At 46.2% G+C, this 26606-nt stretch overlaps 1 protein-coding gene across 4 annotated transcripts; it reads left to right on the forward strand.

Annotated features, from left to right (window-relative positions):
• The first annotated feature begins 612 nt into the window (after positions 1 to 612).
• On the forward strand, positions 613 to 26299 carry PTBP1 (polypyrimidine tract binding protein 1). 4 transcript variants are annotated; one of them, XM_042835922.1, is made up of 15 exons: positions 614 to 719; positions 4063 to 4093; positions 13650 to 13725; positions 14638 to 14810; positions 15982 to 16128; positions 17435 to 17605; positions 18387 to 18497; positions 18831 to 19005; positions 19574 to 19663; positions 20936 to 21081; positions 23706 to 23739; positions 24281 to 24373; positions 24930 to 25146; positions 25388 to 25465; positions 25852 to 26299. In XM_042835922.1, the coding sequence occupies exons 1-15, from the start codon at positions 712 to 714 to the stop codon at positions 25982 to 25984; spliced, it is 1683 nt and encodes a 560-aa protein (XP_042691856.1). In that variant the 5' UTR covers positions 614 to 711; the 3' UTR covers positions 25985 to 26299. The 4 variants fall into 4 exon arrangements, with proteins under 4 accessions (XP_042691858.1, XP_042691856.1, XP_042691857.1 ...); XM_042835923.1 differs by having other exon boundaries at positions 19574 to 19651; XM_042835924.1 differs by lacking the exon at positions 4063 to 4093 and having other exon boundaries at positions 613 to 719.
• The last annotated feature ends 307 nt before the right edge of the window (positions 26300 to 26606 follow it).

Below are 26606 nucleotides of genomic sequence, written 5' to 3' on the forward strand. Positions count from 1 at the left end.
CAGCCTCAGGCAGCACAGCCTTACCTCAGGCACTCCCTCTTTGCATAATCCTTATCCTTAAGACATAACCCGCAAATAAACGAGCAGATTTTACCCTAGATTTTAAGAAAAAAACACCTCCTAAGTGTTGTCTAACTTCATCAGCCCCCCAACTGATCGAGTCTCCCTTACTCGAGATGGCGGCTGACAGCAGTGCGCGGCTTCTCTACCCGTAGCCAAGATGGCAGCGGCTGCTCGCCGCGCAGGAGGCTGCAAGGCGCCGGGCCGCGCCACGGATGATAACGCAATGTGCGCGTTGGCGCCCTTGCCCGTACTCAAGATGGCTCCCGATGAGGTTATTTCATGCCCTGCCCCCAATCAAGATGGCGGACGCGTGTGGCATTTCGGCATCCTTCCCGCTCTCAAGATGGCTCCTCCCAGCCGTGTCCCGGAGCCTATCCAATCGCGCCACACACTGAGGCTGAGAACCGCCCCTCGCCCCGCCTGCAGCCAATAGGCGCGTCGAGAAGCTCCAGGGCGCCAACCTCCGGAGGAGGGCAATCCCCGCCCCGTCCATCAAGATGACATCTCCAGTAGCCAATGGGGTACTGGCGCGGGTGAGGCGGGCCGGGTGGCGCCGCCATTTTGTGAGTCTATAACACGGAGCGGTCGGGCTCGTTCCTGTTATTCCGGCGTCTCCACTCCGTTCCCTGCGGGTCTCCTCCGTGTGCAATGGACGGGTGAGTCTCGGCCGGCGCGGGCGGGGCTGCGCCGGTAGCCGCTCCAAGGGACCGCGGGGAGCGTTACGGGATCCCTCCCGGGGTCCGAAGGAAGGGATCGAGTTGTGGTACCGCGCCGGGGGCTGGGGCGGTACCGGGAGGGGGGGAGGGGGCACCGTGGGCGCGGTCGGACCGCGAGGGGAGGGGAAGGAGCCGGAGCCGGGGGGTGCAGAGGCGGGGGTTCTTTACCACCGGACGAAGAGCGGCTGTGGGGGGCGAGAGCCGCACTGAGGGTCCCCTCTCCCCCACTCCCAACAGACCGCCACGGTTGCGGGGTTCGGGAAGGCCGCGCTTAGCGCCGCACCGCTCCGTGCCCGGAGGTGGGAGCGGCGGCTCCGCCCCGCTGGGTGCGGGGGGCCCGGCGGCGCCGCGTGGGCGTGAGGGGCTGGAGCGCGTCCCCGCGCGCGCGCGTGTGCGTGTGTGGGGCGGGGGGGCGGGGGGGGCGGCGGCCGCGGGCGCACCTGGCGACGGGAGCGCGCACCTGGCGGCGGGGGCGCGCTTGCGGCTGATTCGCTCCCATTGTCCGCAGCGGGGAAAGGCGCGGGGCTTCCCGTGTTTGTGGGCGACTGCGGGGCGTGGAGGCGATGTGGGAGCGCGGGGACGCTCTACATGGAAGTAAAGGCAACTGAAACCCTTCTGAGTTTTGGGGAGGGAGGGGGTGCGGAGCCACGGGTTCAGCTTTTCGTTTTTCAGATCCTTTGGCGTGGAACTCTGTGCCCCGCTGGTTCTGCTCCGAGGATTCCCCCGTTACAGTCGTGTTTGCTTTAAGGCTAACTGTGTTTTCCTGCTCATCTGATTCTCGTTCCTTGCTGAGCGTGGCGTTGAGCTGCGGTTCTTCCCAGAGCCCCCAAAAAGCAGTTTGTGCTCCCAGAGCCTTTAAAGCACAGTGAGCCCAAAGCGCTTCTCCTCGTGCATCGCGTGGCTTGGGACGTGGTGTGCCCTTTACACTGAAATAACGTCTGTTTTCATTAAAAAAAAAAAAAAAACCCAACGAAAACCACATCCCAAAACTGTATCTTACAGTACATGCAGTTGGGAAAGCTGTTTTGCTGCATATGTTACAATAGCTCTTAAGTTACGAGTCTGAATTATTCCTGGCCTATCACACATCTCTGTGTGATCTGCTTACCCCAAGAAGGCTGTCCCCTGTTAGAGTTTCAGCAGCTCCTCTGGTTGGCACTGTGTGCCTTCAGCAGAGCTGTGATTTCTCCTACCCGAAGTGATGCCTGGTTTGGTGTCTGGTTGATTCTTACTGCGTGCAGGGAGTTTGTATGGAAAGGCTGTTTGGGAAGGGATTCAGGTTTTGCCCTGGTACTTAATCTCTTATCTGTTAGTGCAGGAATCATTTCATTTTATGTTAAGAGTAACTTCATTACAGGTTGTATTGCCAGCTCTTCTAGGAAGTGAACTATGAATCCCATATTGGAGCTTGTTATATGATAACAACACAGCTGAAGATATAATGTGCAGGAGAAACAAAATATCACATTTAGTGAAAAATAGATCAGTGCTGCTGCTAGTTCTGTGCAGTTTATCACATGGGTTGCAATTCTGGGCTCAGTAGTGCTTGGCATGTAAAAGCTTTTCCTGTTGGATAATTGTAAAGGCTGTCCCCTGCTAAGGCGACTTTATGTAAAACATTTCCTGTGCCTGAGGCCCGCAGGAGGAACAGGAAGCAGGAGCAGTTGCTGGGGGTGAGGCTGAGAGTTTTGGAAACTGGAGAGATTCCTTCTTCGTAATGCACTTTGCTGGAAATACCTTAATGACTGGAACCCGTGGGTCAATGCATGTATTTTAATTGAAGAAATGTATACTCATAGCATATGTAGCAGTTGCTGTAGAATGATTCTCTAAGCTGATACGTCCAGGTGGGTGCGATTTGCTCACTAGTGGTGGCCCTCGCAGTGCAGCAGAACCCATCTGAACCTGGGCAGAGCCTGGAGAATCCCAACCCCTGCCAGGCTGCAGCTCCAGCTGCAAACTGCTGCGGTGTGATGACATGGCACGTTGGGTTGGAGGAGGAAGTGTGAGGAGCTGAGCTGGCCTGGGCGTGCGTGACAGCTCATTTGTGGAGCTGGGGAGATGGGAATGGCTTAATAATAAGATGGAGCAGTATTTAATTCCCTAAAAGATGAAGCGGTGCAGAAGGGCAGGGAAGGAAGAACAGGTCTGTAAGTTTTCTGCTGTTATTGGCTGAGGTTTGAGTGGTGTTCTTGAATACTTCAGATTTCATGTTGATGTAAGAACGACTGCAGTGCTCTCTGTTAGTGCAGTGTGTCCTTCCTGGCTGCAGCTAGCCATGCTGGGTCCTCTGCCTTGGACGTTTGGACTTTGTCAGCGATCCTGTTTGAAAGATAGGAGCTGAAATGGGTGGTGCTGCACGTGGTGCTCCTATCTCAGCTGTGTTACGTTGCTGCTTTACCACGAGTTGGATTTTATTTATAAAAATAAGTAAAAATCTTCAGTGCAAGGGTGTAATTGAAATCCTCTGCCTGCCTGGAGCACGCCCACTAGAAATAACATCCAGGTGTGGTGATGCTCTGGAAGGTTCCTGGGTGCAGTGTGACAGGCTGATCCCAGTCTGTGGTGTTCATGGCAGTGGTGGGTGCTGCTGACAAGAGCTAGCCCAAGTGCCTTGGTGTCCAGCTATGTTACTGTTCACGTTGATCAGTTAATCTGAAATTCTCACTTTAAAAGCTTAAGCATCCGTGATAGAGTTGTTTTTTCCTTCTGCTGTGTTAGGCTGGGAGCTGCCTGGCTGTGCTCACGTGGAGCTGGGCTGTGAGCACCAATAGCTCTGAGTGCTGCTGGTCCTCAGTGCTGAGCTGACTGCTCCTTCAAAGTTAAGGGAGGGTTTCTTTACAGAGCAGGGGAGGTTACTCCTCCAGTGTCAGGTTTTTAAGCATGGTGGAGGTGACTGTTGGTGATGGAGCTGACTCTTGACACTTCTGCCCTTGGTTTGGTCGAAGGCTGCGTTCTCATCACACTGCATTCCCGTGAAGGGAGAATGCTGGACTTGTGCAGCCTGGGGTCCTCAGTTTCAACCCCACAGCATTGTGCTTAAAAAGGGGCACGTTCCATTCTGGGCAGTGGAAGAGCTGCATTTTTGTTTTCCTAGGACTGCTGGGTCTCGGGTCTCCACCATCACCATCTAATAATTTTCCTTTGTATGAACTGTCCTTGGCTCACCTGCAAAGACAACTGTGCACTTTGACTTGCTTTTTTTCTTACTGCTGTAAACTATGCTGGATATTTGTGGCAAACCTATCTAACTTTTTAATCCTTTTCTTTCTTTTTTCTACAGCATTGTCCAAGATATAACAGTTGGTACAAAGGTAGGCACTTCTCACTTTTTCTCTCTTTTTACACTGCTCAGCATCTTGACCTAATTTTAGCCTCGCCAAATGTAGATCTTGAGCTTGAAGGGGTTATTTCTGGTACCATGTCCAGAAGGTAATTTAGTTTCATGTGCATTAAAACTTTTATTATAGCTCAGCACTTAGCTCTTGGCATTTGGACATTGATTATCAACTGTCAGAAGAGAATGTTATTGCATTTAGGAACAGCCCTTTTCCCCTGCTAAAATGTCAAGCTGTGCTTGTTGTGTGTGCTAGATAATGGTTCTCAATGGAGAAATTGGTCCTTTCTCTTTAGAATTCCCCTTCTGCCCCAAAATGGAGTGTTTAGCTGCTGATTTCTATCTCCTGTGAGTACAGTAAATATGACCTTTACCCTCCAGCCTCAGGTTTTGAAAGTGCAGACCTAGCCCTGAAACTAAAGTGCTGACAGGAGCCTCCTTATCTGTGCTGCTCGGTAATTGCTGCTGCGTTCACAGGATGAAGCACATTCCTCTGAAATGCTGAACTGGAATGTGTGGGACAGATTGGCTCTCCTGGGTGTATTGAGGGCTTTTTATTTTCCTTAGTGAACATGGTAGGCAATGTTCTGGGCTCAGGGTCACAGCAGGTTCAGCCCTGCAGGTTCTTATTTGCTAGTGCGTGGATGTGGAGGTTGGCCTTCGGAGGAACGGCCGTACAGCTTTGTGGCTGTGTTACATCTTCATTACTTATATCTTGAGTAAAGAACAGAGATGTGTGTGAGCTCAAATAGGTGGGGGAGTGATGCAGTGTGAGATGGGGCTGATGTGGAAGGGAGCTGAGCTGGGGTGGTGCGAGCTCTGGTGGGTCTGTGCAAGAGGAGAAGTATTAGAGAGAATTTGCTCCTAGAAAGCAGATAGCTGTAATACTGAGAATACAGAACTGGATGCGAGTGCTGTAAGCACAGGTGTGTGTATGTGTGTTAGTGCTCCAGGGTTTCTGAGGAGCATGAAACATGAAGGAAACCTCTTTAGCAGCTTGTAGGGGCAAGGTTGTTCTCACTTCTGCAGTGTGATGATCTGAAATCTGAATCAATCATGGTGACAGCACGGCGTTCTCAACCAGCACTGAGCACTGTCTGCTGCTGGGAGCTGAGCTTCCAGTAAGGAGGAGCAGGGGAGGTTAGAGGATGGACAGAACAGCTGGCTAATAGTTCATAGCTACTTCACAAAGTGAAGCAAGCAGTCTCCTGACCACCACTCTGAGTAATCTGATTAATCTAGGTGGAAGCCCCCTAAATCGGAATGAATGTTGCATCTGTTAATCTGCAGCTTTAAGCGACGCCTCTATGCAGCTCAATGTGATTAAGAAGCTTCTGAAACTGTAATTGTGGTCCTCTCAGTCCATCTTGAAAAGCTTCAGGATGTGGTACAGAGTGCCTCGTGCTTCTGTCTGTGGGGCACAGAGCAGTCAGGTGGTTACAGTGAGGGCTGGGAGAAATCCTGAGCTCGTGCTTTCACTCCTTGCATGACGGAGCTGTAACAGCCTCTGTGCTGTTTGGGCACTGGGGCAGAGAGTGGAGAAGCGCACTGAAAATGAAGCCGTGTGTTAAGGCAGGGAAGGGGAGGGTTGAGATGGTTGAATCGGATCTCAGAGCAAAAAGGGAAGTTGAAACATCTTGATAAAGGTAAGTTCTTGAGAATGTTTTCTGATACAGCCATGTTATCTGGTTGCTCAATCAAGTCGCAGAGTGTGTCGGTGTAGCTTATGCAACAGAAGTTGTGTTGTCTAATGGTAAACTGTAACACTTCATTCTTACCGTGGGTTTTGCTGTAGGTGGGTTAAAATCTTGTCTGCAGCAACAAAGCGACGGCTTCTCTTAGAGCTGTGTGCACGGAGTGAGGTGCAGGCAGCTCATCACTGTTGTGTAATCAATTGCTTGTTGAGAGCACTTATCTCAGTGGTAACCATTAAGCACATCATCGGCTATAGCTCTTTGTGATGCTGCTGTTGCTTCTTTAGTGCTTCTACTTCCATCTGCTTTCCTTTGGTTTGGCAGAAAGCGGTTGGAAGGGCTGCAGAAGGTTTCTGTAACATCACAGAAATATTGCAGTCTTTGCTACAATAACGACATTGATAGAGCTCTGTTGTTCTGGTGTCATTTTTCTGACCCCTGGGGCATCACTGAAATCGCTTTGAGGATTAACTGATTTTTTTTTCCCTCCCCCCCCCCCCCCATTCAGAAGCAGATGTTCCTTATAATTGCTTGATAACTTACCATAATGTGTAGCTGCAGTTGAGTGATCTGCTGCCTTTATAAAGCATTTCTAGCTGTGTTCACAAGCTTGCTGGCTGAGCTCCTAGGCTGGACATGAGCGCTTCACCTGGAGAAGTGTTCTTGGCCTGGGGTGTAAACTGACTCATTTTTACTATGGATGTGCAGAGAAGGTAGGAACACAATTCTATCAAGTTCCTTAAGGCGTTAGGAGATGAGTCTCAAGAGCTGTGAGCTCTCTGTTTTGTTGAGAGAACACTGGGCACCTTTTTAGACGTTCTTGGTGTGACTGAAATATCCCAAAGCTGGAGGCTTCTCGAACCAGCAGGGAAAGTGTCTGTAACCCAAAAACACTGCAGAGCAAACTGTCAGGAATGATTTACAGCAACGACCTCTTGGTTGTCTCCCAGATGTTCTGGGTTACTGCAGTCCAGCTTTGAAATGGAAGGCTTTGTGGAAATGTGTATGTTTGCTCTGCTTTGTTTTAGAGGTGAAGTACAGGCACCTTTTGTAGGATTTTTTTCCCATCCTTCACATGTTATGAATTCTGACACATCTGTGTTCAGTATGCAGAGATCTGTGTTGTATCTGTGTTCTGTAACTGATGTTCTCAGGTGTTCTCATGGCTGAATACCTGAGTGCTGTGCTGCCTGATGCCCTCCTTTCCATTGGGTGGTAACTGTGGCCATTCCTGGGAATTCCAAATCCTCATGCTCTTCAGTCTCAAATATGTCAACTTGTTTAGGAAACTCATTACAGTTCTGTTACAGGACTCTTGATGCATGGACTTCTGGAATGTCCTGTAGATTGGAAACACATGACTTGAGTCTCACATCTGTCCATGATTTAATATCTGGGAAGGAAGGAAGCATCTCCTTTAGATGGGGGCACAGTACTTGGACTTGAAGGTGCTGGGCCAGGTCTCTAAGCAGGATTGACATCGAGTATGAACTATGATATATCATAGTTGTATTTCAATTAAAAAATGTTGCTGGAAATGCTGGACAATCCGTGTAGTTTCTCTGTTAAATTGAGCTCTCTTCAGAAGATGGCACTTTGAGGGGAGGGGAAAAAAAATACAGTGCACTTTTGTGACATCTGAGAAGTTAATTTTTAAAATGGGGTTTGCTGGAGTGTGATACAGACTGCCTGCATAGAAGTGATTTGTGGTCAAGCAAGGATTTTTGCCATGGGAACAGTAATTATGGCTTCAGGCAGAGGGCCAAGAATGCTGTGAGGAAATTCCAGTCCTCTCCTATGGCTTTAGTGAGAGGCTGCAACAAGCTGGCTCTTGTGGCCTGCCTGCAACAGGCGTGATCACACATGTAGGGCACATGGCTGCAGCACAGGGTGGGGGGAAGGGAAATGCTCCATCTCATCTGGGGGATCTGCTGTGCAGAGAATGCTTTTGTGCACCTGTGTGCAGTTCATAGGGGACTCCTGTGCAGAGGAGCGATGGTGGGTGATGGAACTGCCTCAGTTCTTTATTAGCAGGGTTTAAAGCCATCGGTTGAAGCGCAGGTGGTAAGCAAGGTTGTTGTCAGAGGCTTACCAGCTGTCAGAGCTGCCTAAAGCAGTCTTCAGTCTGCATCTACAGCACTGTGTGGAAACAAGCTGAAGCTGTGCCCGCTTAGAAGAGAGTGGGGATGCGCTCTTGCTAGTGAGATGATGACAAACGTGGTGAGGAAGAGCAAATGTAGTTTAATTTCTACCTCCGTGGGGCTCTCATACAGCTGTCTGCTAAGCTTTGCATGAGAACTCATCGAGCTCTGCTCTTAGTTCAGCGTGTGTTGTGGTAATCTCAGTGTAATTGCTTGGTCTGTGCCAAAGCAGTTTCTGGTTATTGCACAATAATGATTTGGAAGAGATGGAATTAGTGTGGGGTTCCTTCTGAACCTGCATGCTCAGTTTGCTGGTTTATGGGTTAGGTCACCAAATATTCCTTCATCGCTTCCATCTGTTCCAAAGTGATTCATCCAGCAGTGTTTGTGTGCTGGTATTTGTGTTCAGCTTTAGGGAGAACCTGTCTGCTCTGCTGTAATGATTAGAGGAGCTCAAGGCTGACTGCTAGTTAAGTTTCAACTTGGGAACAGTGGATCATAAAGCCTGGGTGTGTGCTGTCCTACAAAGCAAGAATGACTGCATTGCTGCAGCGCTTGCCGTTTAGGAATTTTAGAGCTATTTGCAATGGCCACACCTTTTATTTGCTCAGAGGGCAGGTTTGTTTCATGGATTGTCTCCATAGCAGCTGAGAAAGAGAGCCAGGGAGGGGCTGATGTGATGAGGGGGTGAAGGATCTGGCTTTGGAAAGCTGCTGTGTGCCGGAGCTGAGGCGTGCTGTTGCCAAATCCCCGGGTTGTGGCAGCAGTTGCTTCATGTGCTGAAGTTGCTGGTGTCTCATAGCGTATGTATAGATTGGAGTTCCTGTAGATGTTGTACCAGGTGTTGTGGCAGGATGTACTGTAGCAAAACAGGCTTTTGAGTGCCAAGTTGTACGCAGTGCTGCGACCGGCGAGTCTGGGTTCCAGGATGCTGAGAAATGTGTGTACCAGTAGGTGAGGCTTACTGGGAAGTTCAGCATGCTGGCTCTCATGGATGGCTGTTAGCTGTTACACTGACTGTGGACCAGACAGACGTGGGGCTGCAGCAATTTAAAAGGCTCTGAGTTAAAGGTGCCAGGTGTTTGCTGTCCCCAAATGAGCAGAGTTTTTAAATAATGCTTGAGATCTAAGTGTGCTAATGCCCACGTAGCACGTGGCTGGATTTAGCTTGCAAGTGTTCCAGGGCTTTCTGCGTTTGAATCGGTGCATCAAAATCAGCCGTGAGCGGACTGGATTCTCCTCCAGCTCTTGTTTTTGGGTCTGATCAGATGATGTCCAATCTGTGGGAGATGCAGTTACAGCTGAGAGCCACTGCATGGTGCAGTGCCATGGCTCACCTCACAGCCACAAAACAGGCTGCAGGCCTCAATTGCTCTGTATTAACCTTAAATCTCCTCCTTTGAAGGAGAATGTGCTTTTATCATGTGTTTTCCAGAAGTGTTTTCACGCACAGATAAGAATCTGCTATTTTTCTTGCTGCTCTACCATGAAACAGGTAAAGAATACTGGAGGCAGAGGGGGAAAAGGAGCACTGGGGGTAGAAGTGAGCCTTGCTTCGTGTGAGGCTCCTGTGGGAGATGAGGAAAACTGGCACCATTCTTCCCAGTAGTTGAAATTTATCTCCATTCCTATCTCTTGAATCTCAGCAGAAAACACTGGAATGTAACTAAAAATGTGTGTGAATGAGGTCACTGCACTGGATTTTCCTTAGCAGCTCCTTTGCAGAGAGATTTCAGTCTCAAAAGCGTGCATTTTTCTGTTCCTTTGGGACTGAGCTCATGTGGAGCCTTTGAAACACGCTTTGGAGATGCCCAGTTCTTGCTGTGCTCTGAGACTCTCCTCTACTTTTAGCAGAGCAAAAAAGGGTTTGGATAATTGTGTGTGGAAGTTACTATGGCAGTTCCTTACAGGGTCCAAAATCTGCATGATTTTAGGAAGCACGTAGTGTAAGAATGATGCTGACGGGGCAGACTTGCAGGGCTGGAGATGGTGCTCAGAGGGATGCTGGTGTGTTGATCCCATCTGTTAACATATATATATATAATATGTATTATTGGCCAGCTGGTAGCCTTTGCTGGCCTTCCCATGGTGGCTGGCTTCCCCTGTCTCTTGCTAGTAGCTTCGTGCTGCTTTCTGCCAGTAACACTTACCTTCTGGTAGCTGTCAGCATGTACTGATATCACCTGGTGATCTTTAGGTTCTTGCTTTGATCACTGTGTGTATGTTAAGCTTTTTGCACTGGCAGAACGAGGTTGGTTTATTGTAATGTGAAATGAATGACAGGACGTGGAGTGGCTGAAGGTTGACATTGGGCAGCTGGACATTTCTGTGGAGTTTCTAGGTGTGCCTTTGTTCATTCCCAACCATGGTGAAGTTCAGGTGTAATTGTAATGAGAGTGAGCCAGATGCTTTGTGTGTTGTGAGCTAAATACTGGTTTTTAAGCTGTGAAAGCAGAGGCTAATTCGAAATTCTTACAACTGAGTTGTTAAAATGTGCTTTTAAAGCCCAAAAGGGTTTGGGGGGTGGTTGAGAATGTAACCTGGAAAAATAGGGAGCACTGGGATTCTGCCTTGCAGCAGGTTTCCCATCTCTAATTCATGAAAGGGAGCTAAAATGTTGATAATGAGCCCACATGAAGCAGGAGTGTTGCATTAATTGAATGCAGCTTGAGCAACAGGCCCTCCATAGCTGTGTGCTGAGGACAGAAGGAGGTTGCTGTCATAGCAACACTCCCAGGCAATGCTTTACCTGTCAGCAGAGTGTGTCTAATTGGTGCTGGAAACAGCCTTCCCCTGGACTAGGTAAGGTTTGGCAATGCAGCTTTAAAGATGGTATTTTTTGTGTGTAAACAGGAAGAGGTTTATTAACTGAGCTGATGAGTTTCTGCAGAGCGGTGTTACTGTAGTGTTGCTTCTGTTAATCTCTTTGTAAAAATACCAGCTGCAGTAGAATGAGCTGAGCAGAAATGTCAGTGTGAATTAACATCTGTGAGTGGGGTGGCTGATTTTAATGTGAAGATGGCTGATGTGTGGCACAACTGGGCTTCTCCCAGGTGCTTGGGAATACAAAGGCAGAGCAGTGCTGTGGGCTGAGCCTGGCCAGCAGCCCAGCACCCGCACAGCTGTGTGCTCACCTCCTTCCTTCCTTATGACTCAATGAGTTCTGCCCTCAAAGAAATAAAGGAATAAAAACATCAGATAGTTCAGGACCTGCACTTTTTGTTACTAGCCTTTTCAGTAATGCTCAGAATCCCCAAGGGAGATGGTGCTGGCAAGAAGCTGCGTCTTCTGAAACAGCCAGACTTGATTTGTTTCTTCTGAGTCTGATGCAACACATTGCTTTGTATGGGGCATTTGAGTTTATTTATAACACAGTTTTAAAGAATAAAAGACCTCTTGGCAGTCGCTGCAGCTGTAAAGGCAACTGCTGAGAGTCCCACTGATGTTCTACCATGGAGTGCGGATGGACGGAGCTGTTTTTGCTTTACCTCAGGCAGCATGTTATTCCAGAAAGCATCCACCACCAGGGACTTGCAGTTAGGTGAGTCCCAGCAGCACCAATGAAGGAAGAAATGCAGAGGAAAAGGCAGCAGCTGGTGGGGTTTCCTTCTGCTGAAGGCTTCCCTGCACTGACTGCCTGGTGTCACCCCAGCTATGGCCTGTTCTAAGCTTGTTCTCCTGGCACTTCTGTGTGGGGCCACCAGAGCTGGGTGTGCAAAAACCAGCTTGCCTCTTGCTTGCACTCAGAAATCCCAGTGCTAATTACAGCAACTGTTAAAAGGGCCATTGCTCATTATGACTTTGTTTGGTGACATTGCCATAGGTGCTTCTTGCCTTTGCAGGACCAGGTCAGTGCTGTGCAGGTGACCAGCAGCAGCACATGAAGCATGGCATTGGAACCTGCCCCAATTTCACCTATTCAGTACATCAAAGTCCTCGAGCTCAGCTTTGAAGAGCAGCACTGAGCAGTCAGACAAGAAATTCAGGATCTGAAGAAGAAAAAAAACCCAATCTCCTGTCTGTAATTCAGTGTGCTGGGCTCGGTTGTGACCTACTTTCCTGACCTGTTCCCTGTGCAGCCAGCAGAGCTCCTGTTGCTGTGCAGGTCGTGTTACTGCAGGTGCCAGCAGATACTGGGTGGGGGGAGCAGCATCCTGGCAGCTTCCACTGGGGTGCCTGGGTGGGAGTGAAGGCAGGGCTGGGCTTTATTTCCTATTGCTGCTAAGGGTCTTCTACTGTGACACTGCTATGTAAAAGAACTTGGAGATTAGAAGGTGCTTTTGGGTGCTGAATTTGTGTTTGCTTGTGCTCACAGTGAGCTTTGAGGTCCTGTGCATATCTTGTTTGAAATTCTTACTGATTTGAAGTATAGCTTGTGCTAAGTAGTAATGAAGTGTAATGTTTGCTTTTAGTCATAGCGATGCCTTTTTTCAGCCTTCTTAGTTTAGATGAGTTCTGGTCAGTTCAGATTGTTTGGGTCACAGGGACTGCTGTCATGAGCTGAAGTTGTACTCAGTGCTCTCAGAGCCACTCGGTGTTGTTCTCAGGGAATGAAGGGAGAGCAGTGCAGGTGTGTGAATAGATGGAATTACACCTTGCCTGCAGATAGCAGAAGGCCTGGAATAAATAAATGCATGTCTATCAGTTGTGTGGTATCAGTTTGCTTGGGCAGAGTGATTCTGGTAGGAGCCCTTTTGGGAGTTCTGGTTAAATAAGCTCGGGAAGGCATGGTGCTGCACTGTGGAAAACCAAAGGGAGATGCTTTGTTCTGCTCTGCAAGTAGCTGTGTTACTTCAGTGTGGAAGTCCTCCTGCCCCAGAGGCAAGGGAGGATGTGGTTGCAGACCTTGTACCTGTGGTGCTTGTTTCTCAGCTTCAGAATGCTCGGTCCTTTGGCTGAAGTGTGTGCTGAGGTATTGCTGTGCTATTGCCCTGTGGAAGACACTGCTGCTGTTCTGAGGACTGTGGCTGGAAAACAACCCTGTGGTCTGACAATACACATTATCCTGTATGATTCTACTTATCTGTGTCTTAGAGCAGCTTTCTTCAAGGAGCTTCATTTTCTTTTCTTTCCCTTCTTTTTTTTCTTGGGTGAGGAGGGGGGGAGTTCCATCTATTTCTTAATATCTCCACGTTGTCATCCCATTTTCACTGGAGAACAGCAAGTTTATCTCATCATTAAGTCACAAATTGCCTTTTGCTTAAGACTTCCTCCAGTCTTGGTAGCCCATGGTAAAATTACTGATCTAATCTTCATGAATGGCATTACAAAACGTACTAATGAGTAGATGTCACTATCTGCTTTGCTATTTCAGATCAACTACCAATGCTCAAGCTTAACTTTAAAGAATGAAAATCAGCCTGACACCAATCATGAGGAATATGGTTCTATTTATTAGGGAGCAGTGAATATCAGTGCCCAGTGCTGGACACTGGCTTCAAACAACTCAGCAATGCTTCAGCTCCTGAGATTCCTGGTGTTTACCTCAACGGAGCCATTGGATAGTGCTATTCAATTACCAAATTGGATCTTACTTATATTTAATTGATGATGATGAGGTTGACTGTCAGTATATTTTCACTTGCGCTTCTGTTCAGCTTCTCTGCACCTTCATATCAGTTGTTCTGTTCAGGTGTTCTGAAAACAGCAGAGTTCAGTAGAAATGCTGTCAGTTTACCTTTCTTCTTTTCTCTTCCAGCGGGGATCTGACGAGCTTTTCTCTACTTGTGTTACTAACGGACCCTTTATCATGAGCAGCAACGCTTCTTCTGCAGGTAATACTGCCTCTAAGAAGGGAATAGCAATTGGTGGGTGTTGCAGGTGCTATCAGGAGGTCTGATTTTGCCTTTTAATATATATACATTTAAATTAAAGGCATATATTTCTAATACTTACTAAGCCTTTGTAAGTTTGTTGTTCAGCACCAGCTTGTCTTGCACCTTGATGATTAGCAGACTGAAAAAATGTGCTTCAAAACATTTGTTCTAATGATTTTACAGTAATAAAGTAAGTTTTGCTGTGAACTGGTGTGCTTGAAACCTAGTTGTGTTTCACATAGGGTTATTTTGGCCATATATAGCAAAGTGCTGTTGTTTATTCTGGGAGTCTGACACCATCTAGAGGTCAGTGATCCCACCAGAGCAGAGTTTTGCCTAATGTGCTCATCAGTGCTTTGAATTATCTTACCTTGAGCTGCTGTTCTCTTTTGAGCCCCTGGCTTTGCCCTGCCAGACCCTATCAGCTGTCTGGTAGTGCCTTAGATGTAATCCAGATGTAATCTACTGGGTTGTATTTATTGTTGTCAAATCAGTTGTTTGAGAAGGACGTCATCAAATCTGCTTCATTGCTAAGAATGCTGGAGTGAAGAGAAATAAAGCAGCAGTTTGAAATAACGGATTGGAATTAAGCAGTAGAAATGTGAGCGTGTGGGGATCTGCGTGCTGCAAAATGGCCACTGGAGAGCATGTTCCATTGCAGTGACATTCAGCCCATCACTCACATTCATGTAATCTGAAAAGGGGTAAAACTGAGTATTCAGACTCAGGTTAAGTTAGGCAATAGATTTTCTCTGTGATAGAAATAAATGGACAGGCAGCACAAGATGCACATCAGGGGTACTGCTGGTGTGTTTGCTCATCAAACTCACCCTAATGAGCGGCTGCTCTCGTTCTGTTTTGTTTTTACAGCTAATGGAAACGACAGCAAAAAATTCAAAGGGGACAGCAGAAGTGCTGGGGTCCCATCCAGAGTAATCCACGTCCGTAAGCTCCCCAGTGACGTCACGGAGGCTGAGGTCATCTCTCTGGGTTTACCTTTTGGCAAGGTCACCAACCTTCTGATGCTGAAAGGCAAAAACCAGGTACAGTGTCCACAACTGACAGCAGAGGTTGACAAAGACTGGAGTTTGTCGTCAGTAAAGCAGCTCTGAGGTGTCAGAATGGCTGTGACTCATTGGGATTGATAACTTCTGCGTGCTGTGTTTTACTTTTCCGTGGCTGCCCCATGAGCTGTAGAAAATACTATTTTCAGGCTGCTCAAGTAGCTGAGTCCGTAATTATTGGTAGTCATTTATAATTAGCATCATGCTTGTTCTTGTAGATTACAGGCCAGGTAAATGGTTTGGCCAGCAGTGCTGTGAGTTGGCCTTTTTCACTGCAGCCAGTTTGGTTGTTGAGTAACCACCACTGTAACTTTACATATTAAGGATACCTTTCCAGATAGAAAAAAAAAATGAGCTGAGTGAAGCTGAAGCACCACTGGATAATGCAGAAGGTGTGTGTGAGCTTTGTGACTGCAATTGTACCAATTAAGGAGTTAAAAAGCAAGCCAACTTTAATCGTTGCTTCAAGTTCTGTGTCTTTAATCCCAGTGATTCATCAGTGTGCCTCTGATGTGTAGTGTGATTTCATGGAAGGGCTGCTCCAAAAGTAATGCTTATTGGTTTACTGTGTTGGCTAGTGATGTCACATGCAGGTGCTGGTGGGACAGCAGTGCAGGCTGAACCTTCCATCAGTCTTCTTTTACATTTGGTTGCTGTGCCACACGTGGCAGCAGAGGGGTGGTCTGACACAGTGGCATCTGACACGCAGGGGTGTGGAATTCGGCTCCTCCAATTGGGCATCACACAGAGCATCCTCTGTGCTTAATGCAAATGACTTGCTAAAATTCCTTGTTTTTCTTCTAAAATAAAGAAGGCCACAAAGGTGTGAAACACTGAGTAGGTTTGCAAAGTTTGGGAAGCTGCTTGTTATAGTAAGTGTTGAGAGTCTGGATTGCTGCTCTACTCCAGTGTTGCAGCAGGCACTTCTGTCATTGCCAGTCCCCCAAATATATGTAGCATAAAGATCTTAGGATGAGTTGGGTGTTGCATTAATGGCCTATGAGTGCAGCTGTGAAAATTAAACGCTGTTCATTTCAGCTAGGAGCTCCCTCTGAATTCATCAATCACATGCTACTGATAAGCATTCATGTCTGCTAGTGTGAGCTGCTTTGCTAATGTGCTGAATTGATTGATTTGACTTTCTGTGTAGGCTTTCATAGAAATGAATACAGAGGAGGCAGCCAACACCATGGTAAACTACTACACCACAGTCACTCCAGTCCTTCGAAGCCAACCCATCTACATCCAGTTCTCCAACCACAAGGAGCTTAAGACAGACAACTCACCAAACCAAGCAGTTAGTTTCTTTCTTAACATTGTCACGCAGGTGGGAGGGAGAGATGGTTCCCAGCTGGTGGTTTTGCTGCTGCTGTAGGCCTGGAAGGGTTTTGAGATGAACCATGTCTGTGAAAGTGTTAAAAAGAGCACGTTGTGTTTCCTGAGGATTTGATTGAATAGAAATGCCTCTCATCTAGGTTCTCATAGGCTGTCTTTCAGCATGGCTGCTTCTGACCACCTTTTTCTCTTTGCTTGCAACTTTCTCATTTGCTACTTGATTTCTACCCCAAGCTTCCACCTTATGGAGGAATATCTACTGTAAGAGCTTTTGTCCAAAGCTTCAGCAGACTATTAAATGAGCTGCTAAAACTTCCTTAATGTTGGGGGGAAAAAATAAGTGAGATCACAAAAAATTACACTCCAGCATTCTTTAATTGGAAACTGTAACAGTGCCTCTCTAAAGACTTACAGTGCTTCAAAAATGCTGCTGGTGCTTAAGAAGTTTATGTAGAATGAAGCTCTGATGGAGGCAGAACCTGTAAGTGCTGGAGAGAGGCTAGCTTGGAAACAGGCAGCACTGAGCACAGTGGTTCTTAATGCCTTGGGCTGCCTAGATGTGTAAAACAGGCTCTGCATAGTAGAAAGTTCCATTTTTGGCTTAGCTGCTCTTGGCAATCTTTCAGGACTGGAGCATTGGAAAGAAGTTCAGGTTACTTGCACCTCCTTATCAGGAAAGGCTTCCTAACATGTCCAGTTTGCCTCCTCACTTTTCAGCCCGACTTCCATCGGCATCAGAGCATCTCCTGCTGTGCAGATGAAGTGCCACTGCTTGGTGCCTCTGACAAAACCACAATTTGCTGCACATGTCATGCAGAAAAGACACTCAACAGGAACTGCCAAGTCAGTTCTCACTGCTGGAGCCCTATGGCAGTTGTGCATTGAACTTGTTAGTTTCTTTTGTCAGCTTCAGTATTGGAGTTTGATAGTATTGGAGTATTGGAGGTGATACTGCATTCCAAAAGAGCCTGGATTTACCTTTTTCCTGAGCAGTGGAATAACTCTGCAGCGTTAGTGGGTGCTGAGCAAGAGTATAGATAACAGCAGTGTAAGTAGCATTTTCTTTAGTGTGTTTTGCATTGCTGTTATTGATTGAGGCGACCTTGTGTTTCCCACGTCTGAAATGTGCTGAAATACTGGATTCTCAGCTCTAGGAACAGTAAAATTGCTGCTTGTTGTTCTGTAGTAAATAGATGGGGAAACTCAAAAGCTGAATGTGTATTTTTGCAAGCAGGAGTGTCAGTCTAACAGGATGTTTGGTTCTGCAGCGTGCCCAAGCAGCTCTGCAAGCAGTGAACTCTGTTCAGTCAGGAAACCTGGCACTGCCAGCCCCTGCTGCAGCTGTGGATGCGGGGATGGCGATGGCTGGCCAGAGCCCTGTGCTGAGGATCATTGTGGAGAATCTCTTCTATCCTGTCACTCTAGATGTTCTGCATCAGGTAAAGAAAAAAACAATGTCCTCACAGCTTGCAGACTGTCCTGGAGGAAGGGAAAGAAACAAATAGGGAATTACACGTGTTAGAGTTGTAACAGCACGTGTCTGTATCTGTGAAGCAAGCTCTGGAAAGAGCAGCTCTGACCACAGCTGTTGGTTTTCTGCTTTCTAGAGACCCTGATGCCTGCGTGAGGCTTAGTTTTGTTTTCAGTCTGGCCAGTCTCAATTTGCAGAGGTTTGCTGGCCTGCTGTAGTGGGATTGCGACCTGGTGTGGCTGAAAGGACAAATGTTACAGTTTCAAAACTGGTGTGAATACACTGCTTCCTCCACCCACAGTGGTGCTTAGCCACCATGGGAAATACTGCACTGTACCAAGTGTGCCTATGTCACTTGAGCAGTAACCTATGTGAAAACTTATTCCTGCTCTGCACTGCAGTCACTCAACTTGATCTTTGTTTAAAATGCAAGTAGGATTGCATGTAAAAATCCCCAAAATTCTGAAAATGGTTGAGTTTGTGAAGGTCTCTATGCATCTTCCCATATGAGTGATGTTAAAATGAGGACTTTATTAAAGATGCACTGAGCTAATCCTGTTTCTTCTGTAGGCAGTTGCCATGATGTAGGATAAAACAGTGCTTGTGGCGTAGTTTAAAACCTACTTTGAAGTTGGGAAGCTTACAGGCTGACAGGACAGTTGTTGTTTTTGCTTCTAATAATGTGAAATGTGAATACGATGCTCAGCTCTGGTGATGGGGTGACAATGTGTGCAAATATTATCTTGCAGATTTTTTCCAAATTTGGTACAGTCTTGAAAATCATTACGTTCACGAAGAACAACCAGTTTCAGGCTCTGTTACAATATGCTGACCCCATGAGTGCTCAGCATGCCAAACTGGTGAGTACCATGCTTGCAGTGCTGAATACCTGTGTTGTTTCAACTTTTCACCTTGCTGTTGTTATCCTAGGACAAATGTGTGCGTGTGGCTTTGTGAAAGCATCTCCCAGGTGGCAAATTGCATGTGTGAGTGGGAGGGAACTTCACCACTGAGAGCAGTGTGGTGTAAGGAGGATAAATGTGGAAGGGATGAGTGGAAGAGATGTTAATTCTGCACAGGTTGTTTGTCTTCAGGTGCAGCACTCCATGCAGTGATGCAGCACTTTCTCTCCTCAGAGGTTTCATATTTAATATGAATTCATGTTGTTTAGAAAGGGATTTGTTTCCTTGCAGTCTTTGGATGGACAGAACATCTACAATGCCTGTTGTACGCTGCGCATAGATTTCTCAAAGCTCACGAGTCTCAATGTAAAATACAATAATGACAAAAGCAGAGATTACACACGACCAGACCTACCTTCTGGGGATAACCAGCCTCCTCTTGATCAGACCATGGCAGCTGCTTTTGGTGAGAGTTCTTAACGTGGGAGCAGGGCAGGTGTAACAACTCCTGGTAGTTGGGGAGGAGAGGATTTAATTCACTGTGTTTGGTTATGAAGAATTTTAGAAGGGTGTGAATGAGGAATTTTGGGATCACTGAATCTGAGTGCAAAATACTGGCGTGGGCACATGTTTGTGGCTGCATGTTGCTGCTGTGAAGGCTGTTTGTGTGGGGATTTAGAAGGTTTTAGCAGCTGTCTGTGCTTCGAGTGCCATCTGCTGTTCTGTTTGCAGCACAGACTGAGCAGTAATTTGGGGGTGTTGCAAGCCATGCTTCTACAACTGTACCATGGGTAAACAGTGATGGGAGCTGGTAAGAACTGGTCAACAGCTGCCTTCTGGCAGTGGCAGCCCAGCAGGGCTGGAGGAAATGGCTGCTGCCATTTCTTGAAGAAACTCAGTGTTGCTTTAAAGACATCTTTGACCTGGTGGTTACAGTTCAGCTTCCAATTCATACATAGAAGGGCAGATGAGGACAGTGAAGCCTAGAGTTTTCTTGCTGTTGAGTATCTGTATAATGTGTGTCTCTTTCCCAGGTGCCCCAGGAATAATCCCTGCCTCTCCATATGCAGGAGCTGGCTTTCCTCCCACCTTTGCAATTCCTCAGGCTGCAGGTACTGTACTTCGTAAGTTGGAATTTTATATAGGTTCTCTGGTTGTTGCTGAAGCATCTTGATGTTTTCAAGCTAAGTAGTGGTGGTTTGGGGGGGAGTGGAGTGCTTCAAGTCCTAAAAGCTGACACTTGGGCATGGAGGGGAAAGATTTTTTTTTCAATATGTAATGTGAACCAAGTGTGTAGCTGTAGTTACTCTGGCTAGGCAATATTCACATGGAAGGAAGAAAATCAGAGTGGGAGCAACACTAAAAACAGTATTTAAATATTACTCTATTGGGAGATTTATTGGTAAGTTAAGGTTTTGCGTTTAGTTCTTCCTCGTGGGGCTGCTGAGTTTGGGAAACCCACTGTTATGTCTGTAAAAGTGAACAGAAGCAAGGAATCTTTGCTTTCCCATAAGAGCTGAGTAAATCTGGTATTCAGTATGAGCTGAGTTTACATTTTTACAGTTGCTCTGAAGCTTAAAATTCATGTTGCTGAGAACAAAATATTTCTGCTTACATGCCTATCCAAAGATGAGACAAATACATAAGCTTTAGGTGCTAAATATACTTGTGAGTGTCAGATAAGCAGCTCTTAGCTTTTCATAGCATACCAAGCTATGTTGACTTCCCAGTAACTCGGTGGGATTTCCTTGCTTATGAAAGAACAGTCACAAACCAAATGCTGCTATTTTGTTAGTATGCTTTCCTCATGGGACACAAACCATGCCCCTGGAGCTCATCCCACGTAATTCATTGCTAACTGTGTCTAAAGCTTCAGCCCTCCGAAGGGCAGCGCTGTAACGCGGTGAGGTGTTCTGTGAACAGCCTAGAAAATGAAGCCTTAATGTTTCCTCATTCAATAAGAGCTCAGCCGAGGGTAGCATGATAGCTGACGATTTCTATATGCATGGTTAAAGAACAAAGCATTTTTTGGCATGCACTGGTTGGAAAGACCCTTCCAATGACACCGTTTGTGAGACCTTTCCTGCCCCACCAGAGCTGAGGCTTTGTGCTGATTCTGCTTCTTGTGAAACGTGCAAAATATTGTAGTCAACAAGATCGTGCTGAGGCATCTGTTGAGCACCAGGCACTGCAAAGAGCAATTCCTATGAGAAACAATACCATACTTGCTGCAGCACCAGAACTGGAGGCTTCTGTTGCTGTTAGAGTAGAGTCACTGTGTTTTGAATGGTTACTTGCATGTTACAGAAGGTGTGCTGTTCTCCCTTCTGGTGCAGCAGATACACTAGAGTACGTGCTGTTAACTTCTTCACTGGTTAATATTCTTTAATTTCCAGGCTTGACAGTTCAAAATGTTCATGGAGCTCTAGCTCCTTTGGCTATCCCAGCAGCAGCTGCAGCGGCTGCAGCAGGACGGATTGCCATTCCCGGCCTCGCTGGGGCAGGGAACTCTGTTCTGCTGGTTAGCAATCTGAATCCTGAGGTTAGTGGAGTCCTAATTTTACTTTTTTTCTCCTTCCTGTTACCTCTACTTTCACTTTCTGAATGCAGATTATGCTGAAAATCATTCAAAGTGAAACCCTACTGTGTCCTAAAGGAAACGGCAAAGTTAGAAAAGCAGATGTGCTCTGCCAGCTCTCGATCTCAAAGCAGTCAGTACTCTAGTTGCTGAAAGGAAATCAGAAAGTCCATCTCTCAAATTAAAACCTTGCTGCTCTTTAGTCAAAAGCTGAGGATGCTGCCTGCCTGCTCTTGTCCCACAAAGACTACAATACCTGTCCCCTCCCTCCCTTCATTTGGAATCTCTCTGCCATTCCCATGTAGTATTGTCACTGGGTCAGAAGAGTCACGTCCATTCTTTCTTTCCCTTAGCATGTTCTAGATTTTTAATAACATTAATTCAGAACTACAGAGTTCATTCTGACCTTTGCTCTGTATAGTGTCTGGACCCCTGCCAGCTTGACTTCACACTTGTGCAGTTATTTCCTCTGCCATGTGCTTGCACATTTTTCCTTTCCAAGATTTCGGGAAGGTTTTCCTTAGCTAAACCCCTTAACAGCTCACAGTTTACATTTTCAATTCTATTTGACGTAGTGAGTTGAAATGCTTGGGTTTCCTCAATAACAAAGCAGGAAATTATGTGCAAAAAGTCTTTAACAGAAGATTGCATCATAATAAGAATTTGATATCTTGAATTTTTCCCAGTCAGCTTTTGGCTCTGTGTTGGATTGAAAGTGTAGCATCTCCTGTTGTGTGTGATAGCGTGTGATCAGTCTGCTGAGCACACTTTAACTGGTGGGACTGCACACACAACTTAATCCTACTTTGCAAAGCTATAAAACTTAACAGTGATGGCAGAGTAACCACAAAACCTCTTTTGCATCAAAGGAGAAGCCTGGATGTGATGAGTAATCAATGAAAAAACACTTCACTGTTGGTGAGAGGCACCAGTTGGAGCAGTGTTTCAGACTACTCCTCACCTGCCAGTACTGTTTTCTCCAGGGCATAAAGTAATGCTGAGGACTGCAGGCAGCCCTGGTTTGGATGAGGTGTATTTTGCCATTCCAGAAGCTGTCATCTCAGTCCCAGTGTCATGCTTGCTCAAGCAAAACACTTTTAAGAGCTGGCCTTGCTGTTCTCAACCGTTGTAATGCTGCCTAGCTTGGTTTTCTGGGGGATGATTTTGTGTTACCTGGATGGCAGTGTGCTTTTCACCCCTATTTACTTTGCATGTGTTTGCTGCTCTCCAAGAGTGGCATCTGAGGGGTGTGTGCCTTGTTCACATATTGGGTTATTTCATGCCTTGTTTTGATGAGCTCCTCACTATCCATCCAGCTTATCTTTGGGCTAGAGAGACTTTGATACTTGTACTGAAGCTGTGAACTAACAGACCTGATACCTGAAACTTTTTCCATTGCCTGTATAATCAGTGTTGTAGAAACTTACCTGTGCCACAAACAGTTAGTTAAGAGACAGTATTTCTCCAGAGTGACTGCTGCAATAAGGTGGGAGGCTTTTTTTCTGAATCAGGAGCACGCAAATGGAAATGACTCCATCTTTTTTTCCTTCCCATGGCAAGCTGCAGTCGTCTCAAGTCTTCAGCTTGCGTTGACTTTCACTTGGAAGGCAGTTGTCAGTGGGAGCAGAGATGCTTTCCCTTTCTGGATCACTAGCAGCAGTGCTGGGATCCTGCACAGCAACTCCAGCCCCCTGAGACAGATGGAAGGGAGCAGGCTTGGTTGTGCAGTGCTTCCAAGCTCCTTTCATTGCAAGCTCTCCTACCAGGCTTTTTTTTGGCAGCGGTGCAGCTGCTCACCCAGATGACACTGCTTCCTATCTGAATTGGCTTTTCCCTCTTTTACAATTAAAAATGCAGTTATGGATTGCTTCCCTTTGTCGTCAGTCCTCGAGGAGCAGCTCCAGCTGTTTGATCTGATCTGGGAAGTGTTCCCTCTGCAATGGCAGCAACTTGGAGTGCTGTCTCAGGGATTGTTGCTGCAGTTCAATGAATGGCAAAGCCTGCAAAGTCATTCTGCTGCGATACTGTCTCTTACCTCTTTGTATATCCAAAGTTAAAAATGCCTTTTCTTTATCATTGTGTTCCACTAGGTAAAACCTATTAACTGTTTCTGTAAGCAAGTTATTGTATGTAGAATTCTATAAATCTGACTGATGGAACACTACATATTTCCTTATGTATTTACTGACCTGTGTTTTTTGCTACTTTTTTCTTTTCTCCCCCATCCCTGAATTTTTTTTTTCTTCCCTTGATCCGGAATTTCTTTGCCAACTGACTGCACGGTACTTCTGCTTCCTGTTGTTGCTTGAAACAAAAACCAAAACCAAAACCCAACCTACATATTCCCCTTTCAAAACAAAACCAAACCAAAACCAAAACCAAAAACAAACCAAACCAAACCCTGCTCTTCGGAAACCAACCTGCCCTTCAATATTAACCATCTTGAAAACTTCATCATCCATCAACCAATTTCGCCATTTCCGGGGATTCTGCCCTTCCTCGTTGTGGACGATTTGTGCCTCGCTCTCCCCTTCGATTCCTTACCTCTTCCCTGTCCCTCCGCTGCCTTGCTCTGCTGTTCTCTAAAGAGAGTTACACCCCAATGCCTCTTTATTCTTTTCGGTATGTTATCATTCACACTTTTTATTACCTTGTTTTTTCATTTATTTGAGATTTACTTTGATTTTATTTTATTTTATTTTTGATACTTCAGAAATGTACAGTTTGCAGTTTGCCTTTTTTTTGTTTGTTTGTTTTGAATGCATAATTTTACGTTGTTTAGTTTGCTATTTAATTTAGTTTGCCTTTATTTTACATTCAGTTATGCATGATTTATTGCTTTGCATGTCTTTTTTTTTTTTTATAAGAGTTTTAAATTGTGATAGCATGCTAAATTGTTCAGTCTTCTGGCAGTTAGATTTTGGCTTTTTTATTTTTTTTTTTGCTGAAACCCAGTATCTTTTCTTTAATGTATTGTTCCATTATTATTCTGCTATATAAGAATTTTCCTTAAGTAGAGCAGAATAAGTAAAACGTGGTTGGAATGAGATCAGTTCTGATTGTGAATGTTTTTTGCTCTTGGATTGGTTAGCTAAAATGAAATTGTGTGAGGCTTCCTTCCTACCCCTCGCTAAGACTGTTTTTGTTTCCTCACTTTCTGAAGGAGTCTATGGTGATGTGCAGAGGGTGAAGATTTTGTTTAATAAGAAAGAGAATGCCCTGGTTCAGATGGCTGATGGAAACCAGGCTCAGCTTGGTAAGCAAGCTTAAACGTATTGACTGGTAGCATGAAGAGGCACGGGGTGCTCAAAGCTTTCTGCTCTTTAAGACAAAAACTCCTTGTGTTAATTGCTTGTCTGCATCTGTGGCATTGATTTGATGCAGCTCTGAAGAAGCGATGGGTAATTTGTGCCAGATAATCTAGGGGTAAAATAATGGAATTATCAGTACAGGTTTTTGCTGTGAGAGTGGTGAGGTGCTGGAACAGCTGCCCAGAGAGGCTGTGATGCCCCGTCCATCCCTGGAGGTGTTCAAGGCCAGGTTGGATGGGGCCCTGGGCAGCCTGGGCTGGTATTAAATGCAGAGGTTGGTGGCCCTGCATTGGTGGGGGTTGAAGCTTCATGATTCCTGAGGTCCCTTCCAATCCTGGCCATTCTGTGATTCGAAGGCAGGATGATGCTGCCTGTCACTGTGCTCCTGGGAGGTGCAGCATCCTGCCTGGGGCAGAGCTAAAATGAGGTTCTGGCTTTGATAGAAGTGCCTGAACAGAACTGAAATGCTGCTGTTCTCAGCTCTGTGTCGCACCGTTGCAGCCATGAGCCATTTGAATGGCCAGAAGCTCCATGGGAAGCCAATCCGTATAACGTTGTCCAAACATCAGACAGTGCAGCTCCCTCGTGAGGGCCAGGAGGACCAAGGTCTGACCAAGGACTATGGGAATTCTCCTTTACACCGTTTCAAGAAGCCGGGCTCCAAAAACTTCCAGAACATCTTTCCTCCTTCTGCCACTCTCCATCTGTCCAACATTCCGTGAGTATCGACGTGGGGAGCCTCCTGTGGTGCTCGGTGTGGAGATGTCCACAAGTTCAGGGTGGGGATAAAATGTGACTTTAAGTGCTGGCAGGAGGGAAGCTTGCTTGTCTTGCTGTCCTTCAGCCTTTCCAGTCCGAGGAGCTGTGCTGTTGGTAGAGAAACTCAGCAAAGGCTCTGAGGGGAGCTGTTTTACCAGTCTGATGTGTATTTGACTGAAAAACAAAATTATTGATTTCAGGCCTTCAATAGCTGAAGAGGACCTCAAGATGTTGTTCTCAAGCAATGGTGGGATGGTCAAAGGCTTCAAATTCTTCCAGTAAGTGGTTGGTTGGTTTTTTTTCCTTCTTAAATCCTGTCCTGACATCAGGCTGAGAAGGGTAGAATTGCCTGACATCAAAATCTAAAGCTAAGGGAACAGTGAGCAGCAGTGTCACATAGCAATCCAACTCAGCTGGAGGAAAGAATTCAAGAGCAACCCTGGGTATGGATATGCATGGTTGATAAAGCTGTCAGGTAGCTGAGTGAGATTCTGGGGTAAGCATGTTGATCTTAAAGTGAACTTTATCACATAAAGGCATTGTATTGCATTTATCCAGGCAGTTAACATTCTGCTTGACCTTGAGCACTAAGGGATGAAGCTTGCACTGACTTCAGCTGTGTGCACTGGTGCTGAATGTGACTTAAACCTCTGCTTCTTGTCAGGAAGGACCGTAAAATGGCTCTGATCCAGATGGGCTCTGTGGAAGAAGCCATTCAATCCCTCATTGACCTCCACAATCATGACCTGGGTGAGAATCACCACCTGCGTGTGTCCTTCTCGAAGTCCACCATTTAAAGCTTGGGAAGGCATGAGACAAAATGGACTTGACTTAACCTCTTGAGTTCAGCCTTGACCCTAAAAAGGGCTGAACACGAGGGTTTCAACTTCCATCATTCCAGAAAAAAAAAAAAAAAAAAAAAGCCACTTTAAAAATGCAGCTGAAGTGACCTTAAAAAAGACCAGAGATTTTATTTTTTTAAAGAGAAATCAGTTTACCGGTTTTTAAAAAAAGAAAAGAGAAAAAATTAAATCTTAATTCATATTGCTAACCTTGCGGTGATGGGTAACAATCTTGACTGTTCCAATAAAAATATCACAAGTTGAAGTTTACACTTTGGAACCTGCTCTGGGAAATTCCCCTCCCTTCCTGTTCCTTCTCCCCCCCCAAAAAGCAGATCCCAACAAGTTTTATCAGGTTTCACATGGATGCCTTTTCTTTTTTCTTTACCCATCCATGCCTTGAAAGACCTAAAACCACTGTGTACGTTCACTATTGCGCCTTTGGAGTCAGGATTTTGCAAAAGGTCTGGTTGTAGAGGAGCTCCCAACCCAACTAGCACAAAACCGAGTTGCATTGATCCTACCTAAACTGTGCATCTGCTACCCTGTGCCTTAAACCTTTTCCTTCTTTTTTTTG

This window comes from Centrocercus urophasianus, unplaced genomic scaffold, assembly GCF_019232065.1.
Source record: "Centrocercus urophasianus isolate 14NV4802_14NV808 unplaced genomic scaffold, USGS_Curo_1.0 seq_56, whole genome shotgun sequence".
Taxonomy (NCBI): domain Eukaryota; kingdom Metazoa; phylum Chordata; class Aves; order Galliformes; family Phasianidae; genus Centrocercus; species Centrocercus urophasianus.